This window comes from Cavia porcellus, unplaced genomic scaffold, assembly GCF_034190915.1.
Source record: "Cavia porcellus strain 051 isolate PalLab524CR breed Dunkin Hartley unplaced genomic scaffold, mCavPor4.1 scaffold_7, whole genome shotgun sequence".
Classification (NCBI taxonomy): domain Eukaryota; kingdom Metazoa; phylum Chordata; class Mammalia; order Rodentia; family Caviidae; genus Cavia; species Cavia porcellus.
In genome coordinates, this window is record NW_026947490.1 from 54,620,146 (window position 1) to 54,634,564 (window position 14,419).

At 35.5% G+C, this 14,419-nt stretch overlaps 1 protein-coding gene across 5 annotated transcripts in view; it reads left to right on the forward strand.

The window, feature by feature from the left end:
- Window positions 1–14,419, forward strand: part of Pou2f1 (POU class 2 homeobox 1) — a 173,561-nt gene that overhangs the window by 138,494 nt on the left and 20,648 nt on the right. For all 5 annotated transcript variants that reach the window (XM_013151222.3, XM_063253603.1, XM_013151223.3 and 2 more), the window contains 5 exons: window positions 2,915–3,088; window positions 8,519–8,660; window positions 10,132–10,277; window positions 11,361–11,540; window positions 12,571–12,676. In XM_013151222.3, coding sequence (XP_013006676.1) covers window positions 2,915–3,088; window positions 8,519–8,660; window positions 10,132–10,277; window positions 11,361–11,540; window positions 12,571–12,676 — 748 coding nt within the window. The remainder of the gene's footprint in view (window positions 1–2,914; window positions 3,089–8,518; window positions 8,661–10,131; window positions 10,278–11,360; window positions 11,541–12,570; window positions 12,677–14,419) is intronic.

The window sequence follows — 14,419 nt, forward strand, 5'->3', positions numbered from 1 at the left end:
TGGTAGTTATTACATTCAGTTGCCAAAATCTATCAAAAGTATGACTTGTGAGTGGTAAGCCTTTGAATGTGGTAAGTAGAAAAGTAAGGTTGAGGTTTTGTTTCTTTGAGGTACTGGGGATTAAATTTATGGCCTTTACACTGAGCTACATCCCTACCCCTTTTCTGAGACAGACTCTCACTAAGTTGCCCAAGGTTGGCTTAAATTTGGAATCTTCCTGCTTCAGCCTCCCAAGGTTCTGGAATTACAGGTTGGGCCAAGACAGAAGCCTGTATGACAACTTCCTTCCTGACCTACGTGCTCTGCAAACAGTGGCAGGTTATTGTGGCTTTGCCCCAGCTTCTGCTCACTAAATTGTCCTCTACTGTCCCTAGATCTGTGTCAGTCCAGCCTGTGGTTTCTAGAGTTGGGTTATCTTATCTGTAACCATGCACCTAAAGGTGCACCAAGCTGTTTTTAGTCCTTTATTATTTGAGGAAGCAGGTCCTTGGAACCTTGAGATGAAGTAACAGTCTTACAGTTGAGACTCATCTCTACCTATTAACCAGTTTTACTGTGGCAAGTATATAGCCATGTAGGATTCTAATAGAGTGGCTTCTCCAAAATGGTCAGCTTAAAAGTTCCTCAGTGGCAGTATATCATGGACATGAACTTTATTGTCTTCATTGAAGCAGGATGAGAAGAACTTGCCCCAGTTACTGTCTATGGAATGCCTATTGTATAGTTTTCTGGGCTAGTTAGTACCCTTGGAGAAAACCTTGACTAACAAGCTCAAGTTCAGAGGTATGTGACCCATCTAAATTACAAGAAGAAAAGTTCACAGCACCAGTGTCCTGTAATCCTGGTGTGTAATCTCTTAACCTGGCCCCTGTTCACAGGGAGGGTTCAATAGTTCAAGACTGCATCTCCACTAGTAGTGAATACTCAGAAGGGGATATTCTGTTCCAGGCTTGAGGGGAGAACTGCTTTGTGTTTGTGTAACAAGGAGATTTAATGTTTTCTTAAAAATAAAAGATTAGGGATTAGGAATGTAGCTCAGTAGTAGTAGAGCTTGTGTTTAGCATGCACTAAGCCCTGTGCTCAGTCCCCACTACCCCCATAAAAAGGGAGAGAGAGAGAGAGAGAGAGAAAGAAAAAGAGAGAGAGAGAGACTTAAAGCCTCATGTCCCAAAATAAAACTTCAGATAGATTTAAATAACTAAATATTCTAAAGTTACAAAGAAAAGGTAGACAGTTATCAGGATTCTATAATTCTATCCAGATTAAAAATAAGTGAAACTTTCCTAAGATTTGAACAACAGAAGCAGTGAATGGGGGGTATTTCATCTAAATGATAATTTAAAGTTTATGTACACTGAAAATAAAGCAAATTGGAAAAAAAGATTTGTATTAATATGACAGACAAAACTTTACTGTTAACATTTAGTGAGCTCATTTAGGATGAGAATAAGGGTGTCATTAATATGTGAATAGGTAAAGGACACAAATCTAACTCATATTCAAAGAAATGCAGATAATACTGGACACATTGGACACTTGCTTTCAATAATAATTGAAATAAAATAGCAAAAGTGATATATCATTTACTCTTTGATGAAAAGTTTTTCATTGTGGTGTTATCTGTGATAAATGAAAAACTGTATAGCAATTAAGAATCTGTTAAATTATAAAAATATTGCCCAGGCAGCTCTTGGAAAGGATACTTATATGTATACCATAATACAGTTAAGGTTAAAATGTAGGTTTGCAGGAGAAATACCCAACAAATTTTGGGTACTAACAAATACCCAAAAATAACACTCCCTATAATAAGTTACTTAAACTACGGGTTACTTGTTTCCTTTCTGAAAATAGTTTAATAATCTTACCATTTTTATAATATAATGTCACAGGTTAGAGACACAATAGTGATAAATAAGATAGAATAAGGAAGTCCTTGCTGTTTTAACAGTCTAAAGGGCTATTTATAAAGTAAAATTTGTTTTTGAATTTTTGACCTTTTGTTTTTTGTTTTTTGGGGGGTTTTTTTGTTTGTTTTTTTTTTATTTTGGTACCAGATATTGAGCTCATGACCTCACACTTGCCAGGCAGGCATTTGTTCTTCTGAGCTAAATTCCTGGCCCTAAAATAAAATTTTAAAAATAACGAGTAATCTATTAAAATACATGTAATCAGACTAGTTAATTTTATTTTGTGTGGTTAAATTTTTCCACGGGTTAATTCCTTAGCCTGTACTGTAATCACAGTATACATACCTGTTCTCACTGAGCAGTGTTGCCTCTCTGCGGTGTGACATGGTTTCCATCGTTCTCCCTGAATATGCTCGTTATTTGTTTGCAGCACATTACAGTTGTATCTGTTATCTTTTTGTATGAGGTATGATTGAAGATACAGCCAACGTTTACATTTTTAAAAATTTTATTACAATAAAAGTCATATTGCCATTTATGTCCCTCAAAATTTTCCCTCTTGATTTGAACACAAAGATTCTACTGTTTTTTGCCACTTCCTGAGGCAGTTCTAGAAGTCCTCTTTGATGTCTTTAGCTGCACTCCTGATTGCCTTAATGTCCGAAATCAGTACAAAACATTCACCTCTCATTCTCACTTTGGGGACAATCAGGAGTTGCTTGGAGCCAGATCCAGTGAATAAGGTAGATGAGGACATACCATAATGTGTTTACAAGCCTGCCTTTCCATCGAATCATCGCTCCTTGTAAAGACATTCACAAAAGAGAACATGGCTTCAGAACATGGCAAGAATGATGAGATAAGTGTGTTTGAAGCAAGGGGGAGTGTTTTCAGGGGGATGGGTGGCAATGTGTCTTTTACTCTAAAAATGTTTTTAACTTAAACCTTCACTGTATATTTTGATCACACTATGCATGTTTATTACTCTGTTCCTTCTCCAACAGCCAGCAACCCCAACACGCACAATAGCAGCAACCCCAATTCAGACACTTCCACAGAGCCAGACAACACCAAAGCGAATTGATACTCCCAGCTTGGAGGAGCCCAGTGACCTTGAGGAGCTTGAGCAATTTGCCAAGACCTTCAAACAAAGACGAATCAAACTTGGATTCACTCAGGTAGGATGATGATACCACACTTACCTGGCTTTCCCACATTGCCTGGGTCCAGGTGTTTGCCTTCCGTGTCTATCAAGAACCTTCTGAGATATAATGTGATCCCAGCCATGTTGTATTTTGGTGATAGATAGATAGATAGATAGATAGATAAGTAATTTAGCATTTATAACTTTAGGATACTACACATTGAATTCATACATTCATTTATAATTTATATTAGGTTATACTTTGAAGATTTATCTCACAAGGCAAGCCTCTGAAATCATAATTATATGTGAAAATTTACAAGACATTATGTTGGGGATACTGTGACTGGATTTTGTTATTTCAGGAACATCTGGTGCTATATATCTAAGATTAGAATAACAATCTTTGGGTCTTAACAGTAATTAAAGGGGGATGCGTTTGAAAGGCTTGTTTTAAAATAGGTTTTTGTGGGAGAGAAGGTAATGGTAGGCTCTATCTGCCTGCCTGCCTCCTTTTCTCTCTCTCCCCAGCCTATGCTGAAACTAATTAATTAAATAAGGTCTGTTGAAGATGAAAAATCCAAATTAATCAAAATCCAAATTAATTTTTCTACTGTCAGCTAGCAGAGGGTTTTTAAAGTAGAGTGAAGTAGCTTTAATGGTTTAAACAGGCATCTGGGTGCACAACATTTTTATTCTAAGCACTGCTACTGACTTACTCCTTGATTAACCTGTCACAAATAATACTTACAAACCAGGAAAGGAATTAAGTGAGTGACATTTATGTAAAATGTCATAAGATTATTAAATGAAAGAAAAAGACATGAAATGTGGATTGGACTGGGTGTTTTAATGGAATCAGGAAAAAAACCCTTGTGTTTTCTTTTCAGAGAATATAGTTACTACTTGGAATTAAACCCACCACTTAAATACTATCCAAATGATTTTGTTAAAAGTACATAATGTACCACTTATCTGGTAGTTAAAAAATTCGGGATAATTTCTTTGCCTGTATTCTGGATGTTTTTAGGAACAGATTTATACTTCTTATAATGTTTTCAGGAATTTATTTTTGTTCCAAGAAGCTATGTAGTAGGAGCATAAAGTTATTTTTAAAATAGATGTAATTTTAAGTGAAATGCAGTTACATTTTTGAGTAGTTTCAGATATGGAGAAATAAATTACAATTCACCAATCATTTGGTACTTTTGAAGCATTTAAGTGATCTGACTTGTTTTAAAAATAAATCTAAAGATAAAACTAGATTGACAGGCATAAGTTAATAAGCTGAAGGAAGTATAAAGCTGGCATTTTTAGCAGTGCTTCAGATTTAGGGTATTAGCACAGCATAAGTTTGGGTTCCCTGGGTGAGTATTGCCCCATTGGTATATTAAGGATACGAAGCCTTTTAAAAATTGCTAGCTTTTACTCAAACAGTGGTTTGCCTTGCTGTGGCATTTGACTCTATATATTGCCAGTAATGTATGTGCCTCTGTCTCTCCTTTTTTCTCTGTCTTTCCTCATTAAGGAGTTTCTCTGTCATCTTGTGATTTGTTTCATGATTTCATTCTTTTTTCCTTACCCACTTCACCACTGAGGATTGAGGCCCTCAAACTGTGCTATTCCCCCAATCCTTTTTAAATTTTACTTTGAGGCAATCTGCTCAGACCCCTTCTGTCCCTTGGGGAGAAGCTGTCTTTCTCTCAGTACATATATTCTGCTCTTAAAATTTTTTTTTTTTTTTTTTACTTTGACACAGGGTCTCACTAAGTCACTAAATTACTTAAGCTGGACTCAAACTTGTGACTCTTCTGCCTCAGCTTCCCAGAGTGTCAAGATTATAGGCATGCGTATCACACCTGATTTTTCCTATTTTTCTCTTTTTTTTTTTTTTTTTTTTTTTTTTATGGTGCCAAAAGTTTATTTGAAAAGTGAAGAGTGAAGGGCCAAGGGAAAACTGTCTCTGTAGAGCAAACTTGGGCCAAACAAGAGAGGAAAGGTCTCTTTTGTCTCTTTTATTGTGTCTGGGAGGCACAGGGTGGGCAACCATGATGAAGAATCACAATAATGAGCTCCTGGTAACATCTGTGTCTTTATATGTCATCTACATCTCATCGAAGCTCACAAGAAGCTTTGTCTTTTTTTTGATTGGTACATTTTAGATAGACATAATGATCACTTTCATCATAGGGAACTTGTACCTGTGCATGATATATCTTGATTCTTTTTCCCATTTGCCTTCCCTCCTTTCAATCCCTCTTCTCATTTACAAAACTCTAGTTTCCATTAATTGCTTCTGTGACTATCTGTGATCTTTTTTTCTTGTCCCTTCTTTCCTTTCTCTCTCCTCTCTCCCTTGTTCCCCTTCTCATTTGAACATTTTCTTCCCATTTCCCAATATCTATTATGCATTTTGGTCCTAATTAATGCTTTCAGTTTCTCACAACAGAGAAACCCTGTGGCATTTAAACATGTATGTACAACTTATTTCACTTAATAGTATAGGCTCAAAAATGTCTCAATCTTATCCTTCTTTATGGCAGAGAAGTATTCCATAGTATAAAAAAATCACATCTTCTATATCTGTTCATTGATTGATGGATAGTTAAACTGTTCCCAAAACTTGGGTTTTATAAAAACCACTGTAACCATGGGTGTGCATTGTGTCTCTGTAGTATGATACTTTTAATTCTTTTGGGAAGATACCAAATGGAACATAGTCATAGTTTTTTCTAACAATCTCCACACTTGATTTCCACAGTGGTTGTATCAGTCTGCACTCCCACCAACAGTGGAGAAGGGTTCTTTTTTCCCCATAGCCTCATCACCATTTGTTATTGGTTGGTTTTTTGATGGTAGCTGTTCTTTCTGAGACCATTCCTTAGTTTTCAAAATAACTTGACACAGCAGTGGCAGTGGTTCACAGATCTTGACTCAGTGACTTAAAGCACTTAAAGTACGATACAGGATGGGAAAATATGCTTATCAGCCTTTATTTTTTAGCTAATTACCTTAATTATTGTTATTCAAAGGTTTAGACTTCAAGTCTAAAACATATATTGCTATTTCTATGCTTATGTATAAGAAGAAAATCGAACATTCAGCTTACTTGTTGAAATGCATCTCTATTCTTAGTAAACACACATGTTATTAAATGTTTTAAAGTTATTTTAGAATTACATTATTGCTTATTAAATGTCATTGCATAATTAGAAAGCATGTTATAATATATAACATTTACCAAATGTACTACATTCCTTATTCCCCATTCCCATTCTTGGCTCCTTATTTGTTTTACTCCTTTTAGAAATATCAAAGGAAATAATGTACTTCGGATTATATATGAATCAACTGCTTACTTAACTTTTATAGGGAAAAATCAAAGAGTTAAGCCAAGCATATATTAACTGGAGGGTCTGTTGCTTTTTACTCCGTTAAACAACCTAAAAATTATATATCTTGAATAAATGAATTTGTCATATATGCCATGGTTCTAGTTAGTTAATAACATAGCTTAATTTCCAGCTACTAACTTAAAAGATTTTTGCTTATACTTACATACGATCTGGTTTTTTAATAGGTGTTTTATTTTCTGCTTGTCAAAATTGTCACTTTTCATAATAAGATACATTTGTGAAAATTTCTTAATGAATCATGCAATTAGAGTGTCAGAAGATGTTTATTGCTGTCTAATTGCTACTGGATGTCTTATACTCAAAAATTGGATGATTTAAGTTGTTCTCAGTTTTCCAGAAAGTTGTAAACAAATGAAGTGACCAGAACATGGATAGATGTGATCCATAAAGCATAAATCCAGTGTCTGACGTACAGTATATACTGGGTGAACATTCCTTGATAGATAGAGACATGCATCTGTATCTTTAGACATATTTATATAATGATGCAGACCGCATTCATGGCCTCACCACACTATCCTGCTGCTTTCGGCTTTACTACAGTTGGAAAGAAATCAATGGACAGTCCACTCGCATTCAAGCTGGAGAGAGTCTGTTTGGTGCTGACAATGGTGGGGATGTTCTGTATCGTGTTGTCCAGTACAGTAGCCACCAGGCACCAGTGCATGCACTTAAAGGTCCAGTGTTGTGAGGAGTTGAATTTTCAATTTATTTGATTTTTAATTAAAATTCAAATGGCCACGTATGCTTATTGGCTATTATAGGGCAGACACAGGATTGCATAAATCATATAAAGGTCAAATATTCTTTGTGCCTCATTTTATGTCACAGTCCCACATTCATCCACTTTTAAACTTTTTATCAGAAATTGCTGAACACTAAGAAAATGGAGTTTAATAAATATTATTTCCTCTATTACCACTTACTACATATGGCTAATAATGTGGGATCCAAAATACGTGTGGAGAATGGTGTCAAAAGACTAGGACAGCTCCAATTCAAAATAAGTGTTGGCAGAATGACTGAGATTTGGCTGCCTCTCTGTAGAATTAGCTGTGTAGTAGCATACAGGGCCAGAAATGCCATTGCATCTTTGCCCTGTCACTAAACTAATTGAAATGAGTGATTGAATCATTTAAATTCCATGAGCTTTATAAAAAGTAAAAAAAAAAAATTTTGAAGCTTACTGATCTTGGGGTGATCATTATAATTTTGACTATCTGTGATCTGTCTGTAAAGTACCTATTAAGATTTGACTTTTTCAAGCTTACATAAGAGAATCCAGCTGGAAGAAAAGCACTGTGTACATTTCAAAGGTTATAGACTCATTTGGAAGATACCTTTTGTAATATATTCAGGGAATCATTGTTCCATTGCTATGAGGTTACCAAGTTTCTAGTGCTCATGAAGGTTTTACTAAATAGGTCAAAACTCCCTACTGTGAATTTCTATCTCTGTAATGGTTACAAAAATGGTCTTTTAGAATACCTGTTTTTTTGTAACCAACTTTGAAATCCAAACTAAGGGAGAAAATAGATTTTTTTTTTTTTTTTACTGCTCCAGAAATACTTTAGAAATAAAAAGAACGAGGGATGGTTTCTAAATTTTAAAGTGACATATAAGAAGTTTGGTTAGCTCAGAAATTCCTAGGATTATCTAGACCATTGCATCTAATTCCTATAAAGTGATATAGAGAAATTGATTTTCAAAGATTACTGAATGCACTTTGGCTACATGAATTAAGAGGCTTGTTGGAATCAATATTATCTTTAGAGAGTGAACAAAAGTTTTGATACCTTGATTATCATGTACTGCAACAAAAAGAGATTCAAAATGGAAGGTATCTGGGGCAGTGCTGAATGCTATCCTGATTAAGGCTTTAGCTCAGCTTAGGAACAAAGTTTAGGTGGGACCCAGTAAAGAATGATAGTTTGCTAGGTTCTTCATCTAGAGCAGTTATTGGCGTGGCCCTCCATGGTAGATGCTGTAAACATTAGTGAAAGGAATCTTTCTTTTCTTCTCCCCTTTTCCTGCTCTGAACTGTACAGGGTGATGTTGGGCTCGCTATGGGTAAACTATATGGAAACGACTTCAGCCAGACTACCATCTCTCGCTTTGAAGCCTTGAACCTCAGCTTTAAGAACATGTGCAAGTTAAAGCCACTTTTAGAGAAGTGGCTAAATGATGCAGGTAAGTGATTCAGACATTTCTTCACTGCCTATTGGAATTTTAAGAGAAAATGAAACCCGAGTTTCTATTTCTTACTGAGTTATTGATATTTAAAGAATTTTAGATTGAAGGGTGGGGAGGAGAATGAGAAAAAAAGAAGCAAGATACATCATGTACAGGTACAAATTCACTATAACGAATGTTGTCATTATGTCTAAAATGTACCAATAAAACAAAAAGTAAAAAAAAACTTTGAAGCTTACTGATCTTGGGGTGATCATTATAAATTATGACTATCTAAATCAAAAAGCTGATTCACTTAAATATTCTAGTAATTACAGTGTAAGTAATTAGCAATAATTTCTAGCCTTAAAATATTTCTTGTATTTGAGTGAGGATTCAGTACACTCACATAGTCAGTGACTGTATCTTATCAGAAAGATAAGAAGGCCTGTATATTCAGATAAACTTGAAGATTTCTTGTTTTCTGCCTTGATGAATTAATGGAACTTGTCCCTGATAATATTTCTGCCTTCCTTATCAAAAATGGCAATATTGACTTTCAAAGATGAATGTTATACAAAAACTTAGACATCTAGTCTTAATTTATTTTGTGTCAAGATTTATTTCTGGAAAATTTCCATTTTGAGCCTCAGAATCATAGGCTGTCAGAGCTAAAGAAACCACAGAAGTGTTCTAAGACTGTCATTCTTATTGTAGAAATATAGATTTGGGTAAAGAGAAACTTGAAGTAGCCACTCTTTCTGGGAGCTGATTGAGTGGCTGTGGGTGTGGCCTAGCCATCTGTAGTCTTCCTGAGTTCCATGGTGAGAAACGCTGGCTGCACTCCATCTCATTTTATGTATAATAGAAACTCAAAAACGTGTGTGACATATCTACGGTTCTTAAGCTATTAATGAAAGAAAACTATTTTTAACTTGAAGGAATAAGTATATTTCTTTCTTTCCCACTTATACCAATAACATGTAAAATCACTTACAAGATAAAATATTAAATGTTCAATAATTTCCAAGAAGCTTTCTTCTTTTTATTTTGAGAGCTCATGAAAATAAAGCATAAGAACAGAACTGAGGGGCTGGGGATTTAGTTCAGCGGCGTAAGTGCCTGTCTGGCAAGCATTAGGTCATGAGTTCGATCCCTGATACCAAAAAAAAAAAAAAAAAAAAAACAGAACTGAGGGATTCCTGTCTAAGCTTCAGAATAGTAAATGTTTTCTCAAAAAAAAAAAAAAAAAATCAGAAAACAGTGGTGGCAATATGGTCATTCATGCTGGGACAGAGAATGCCAATAAGGACAGGAGAAAGTCTCGTGGTAGTGAATAGTCTTTTAATGTAGGTTATGTAAAAATCTTTTCACACTTGTGTAGAGCTTAAAATAGTTTGTCAGTTTTATTATTGGTATTAATAGAAGTTCTGTGTACATGAATCCTTAGGCTCAGCTAATTTTATTTTTGCTTTCTTCATTCATACAGAGAACCTCTCATCTGATTCATCTGTCTCCAGCCCAAGTGCCCTGAATTCTCCAGGGCAGGGAGTGGAGGGTTTGAATCGTAGGAGAAAGAAACGCACCAGCATAGAGACCAACATACGGGCGGCCTTAGAGAAGAGTTTCTTGGAGGTCAGTGCAGTATTTACTTGGCATGTGCATTAGATTGTCCATGATACTGGCATTTGGAACTGTGGATAATAAACAATGAAGGTGTCAGCCTTTGCCTTATGAATGCTTGAATGTAATGGGAAAAATACTGTAGTAAGTTACTGACAGAGGAGACAGAGCTGGGAGACCACTGTGATAGACCTTGGTTACATCTCATCAAGCATTTGGTGTAAAAGAGATGACAGTGTCCGTGTAATATTTAGAAATTAATTCTACAGGCTGGAAAAGGTGGGAGAAAAGCACTTTAAGTAGAATTCCCTTTCAGGGGCCTCTCTGGGGAAAACCTAAGCTCTACCAGTTGAAACCCTAGTAGTCTAGTTGGCCAAATTTTAGTGTCTGCTCTAGAATGGTAGCTTAGGGCCAGAACACTGAGTGCCTTGATTGTCAGGCTGTGGAGGTTAGTTCAGTAGATATTCAGCAGAGTTTTTTTGTTTGTTTTGTTTTGTTTTTAAACCAGGTGATACAAGACAGGTGTGGTGGCGCATTCCTGTATTCCCAGCACTCAGGAGACTGAGGGAGGTTGATTGTTGCAAGTTCAAGACCAGCCGGGGCTACAAAGTGAGCCCAAGGCCAGCCGAACCAAATAGCAAGACCCTGTCTCAAAAAGACAAAAAATAAAAATAAAAAATAAACCAAGGAATGTCATAATCAGAGCTTCCAACAAAATTTTGACTTCTGTAATTCAGAAGGTTTGAGTGTACTGGAAGGATCACTCACTCAGTCAGAACTCTTCTTCACTACCTCTTGTTAACGGTGTAATGGGGCGTCACTTGATTTCTTTAAACTCAAGCCCCCACATCAGTGAGATACCTGCCTTTCCTGAGTTAGGGAACCATTGTGAAGTCAAGTTGGCTGGTGTGGATAAAACACTAAGAAAACTCCAAAAGTTCATTAGTGTGACAATTGGCAGAAATTGTTTATTGAAAGTGGCCTAGCATGGCCATATGTATATATCTCCCAGCTTTATTTTCTGATTTGTCTGCTATATCCATTTTTCAAAAAGAACAACAAAAGATGTTGGATGTTTTTCTTTTCCCCCTTCAGAATCAAAAGCCTACCTCAGAAGAGATCACCTTGATTGCTGAACAGCTTAATATGGAAAAAGAGGTGATTCGTGTTTGGTTTTGTAACCGACGCCAGAAAGAAAAAAGAATCAACCCACCAAGTAGTGGTGGGACCAGCAGCTCACCTATCAAAGCAATTTTCCCCAGCCCAACCTCACTGGTAAGAATGGAAGTTCTTAGGCTAATTGTTACAATTTTACACATTGGCCCACAACATCAATTTATTTACTACCAAGAATTTATCATACCATATACAGCATTCATACAAAATAAATTTAAAGTGAACAACTTTCTTTCTTATTCTGTTGCACTTCCACCATCCTATTCTGTGGTGCAGTTTATTAAGTTCTTCAGTAACTAATAGTAGATCTAAAAACCCCTTATTGACTCTTTACCCATTTTAAGGCCTAAAACTTTATTTATTAAACATTAAATGACAATTAATTCTCAGAAAACCTTTAGCTCTGATTATATTAAAATGATCATTTGAGATCCTCATGCTAAACAACAGTCCTTTTATCCTCATTGAGTCACAAGTAATAATAAGTGACTCCTTGGTTTTTAAAATGACTGTAAATGTAACTACTCCTGTGCCAACCATGTTTCAAGAAATGGCAGGTTTTTATTTCCTTTTTAATTTGTTTTTATTTCATTTTGAACATCATCTCAATAAAGACTTTGAAAGCTAAAGTCATCATTAAAAGTACGTATGGGTCAAGTGAAGCCTAAGGTTAAATAGTGGAACTTTAATCATGGAGATCATGAGACAATACTTATAAAAAAATCACTAGATAATTTCTTGAGTGTGACTTTACTGTGTTTAAAATTTATTTGTATTGGGGAAAAAAGCAGTACTTCTTAGAAAACTGGACAAATTTTTTTATTTCAAAGAAATTTGAGTTTTTAAGAAGTTTGCTTTGCGCTCTTCCTGTAACACCATTTCATTGAAAACAAAAACAAGTCAATTTTGCCCCCAACAGAATGAAAAGTAAAAAGCAACATAAGATACTACCACCACCACCACACCAGGATCCTGTCAAATAGTTTTCCTCTTGAGATAAAATTGCTAACTAGTGTACACATTCTTACTGACAGAGTATCAGACTTGCCATTCATTACTGAAGTAGTAACAAAACGTTTTGAGTTTTGATTTTAAGGGTTTTGTGCATGTTTTCACTTCTGACCTCCAGGTGGCAACCACGCCAAGCCTTGTGACAAGCAGTACAGCAGCCACCCTTACAGTCAACCCTGTCCTCCCCCTAACCAGCGCCGCAGTGACTAATCTCTCTGTTACAGGTGAGCATTCCCAGGGCATGTGGATATTAAGTACACAGCAGGCCCCTGAAGTTTGTACGTGAATCTGCCATTAAATTGTGACTTAGCGCTAACTAAAAGTATGTGCTTTTTAAAGTTACATATAAAAATTTGAACTTCAAAAAATATCAAGCATGATTTTTGTTAGAAAAGATTCTTTCCCCCAGGAATATTCCCTTTCTATATCTCTATCTTGTATTTTGAGATAGGGTTTTACTAAGTTCCCAAAAATGGCCTCAAACTGAGGATCCTCCTGCCTCAGTCCCCCAACTGCTAAGATTACACTTGTCTACCGCCACATTCTGCTTTTTATCTCTTTTGTACTTTTCCATGTTAGCAGAGCTCCTCTACTGTTCCTAGAGACATTATCTCCTTTTCCTTACAAGTTTTAGTAGCTATGACTTTGTACACAGGAAATCATCAGGTTTATCAATTCTAAGTTTATTTCTACTCTGAACCTTTGCTTACCAACCCCCCTAACCCAAAGGAGCCTCCATCCATGCCTGTGTAACCCTTTCTACTTCCTGAGACGTCATCCATTGTAGCCTGCAGTTCTTGGTCTGATGTTGGTATGCTACTCCAGCATATATATCAGTTCCTTTTGGAAACATCAGTTAACTTCCCCAGGAAATTGTTCATTTCTCCCTATCTGTATTATAAGTATATTTTTACAAATGTGCGTTTCCCTTTGTGCTTCTCAAAAGATCTACATACTGTGACACACTATACAATAATTATTGAATGAGTAGGGTTGTTTTTTCCATTCCCCTCATTCAAATAGCAAATTGCCCAATACATTTAAGATGATTTAGCACTGTCATCATGTGTTTTTAGTTATGTATGTCTATAATACAGTATGCCATAAATTCATTCATACAGTTGATTATGTGCTTGTATGGCATTGAATGACTTTGTAATATTTCAGAATCAAATTTGATTTAACCTAGAATTAGAAACTTGATTTTCGTGACTTGTAGTGAATTTTATAACAGCTCTTCAACTCTAAACATGATGTAAAAATTCAACAAATGGCTTTATGTTGTATTTCTAAGTTACAGAAAATTTTCTAATTTTTATCTATTTTAAATAGGACTTCTTGACCTCTTTTAAGTGTTAGGCATCTTGGAGAATTTGAAAACTACAGACTTTTCCCTTCATAAAATAGACATACAGTTTTTAGTAAAAATCTCATGACTGAAATCTGGCCGCAAAGCTCTTACCTTCTCTTTCATTTATTTACTCTCATTTGGAATTGGATTTTAGAAATAAAGGGAGAAAACCATGTCCTCAGTCTACTGTCTTCTAAAGGAAAATCTTGATATAGTCATCTATTTTTCATAGCACTTAGCACATAAAAGGTCCTTAGTAAACACTTCCAGAATAGATACAAAAAAGTGATAATGACTTCTCAGAAAGATAAGTATCTAATGTGTCTCAAAACTTTCAGAAAAAATTAAAATAAATTTTAAAAGGGGAGAGGTTTAGCTCAGTGGCTTAAGCGCCTGCCTGGCAAGTGCAAGGTCATGAGTTCAATCCCCGGCACCAAAAAATAAAAATTAAAAATTTAAAAATTTAAAAAAAAACTTTGTACAAATTCCCTATCCCTTTATAATTTCAGTTTGATGTACTCTAGTTCTTTTTCTGAAATGTCTCCAAATAATAAACAAGTTTATTCCATAGAAAGATGGAACAATTATAGTTATTTAGTTACTTAACAAAGATTCA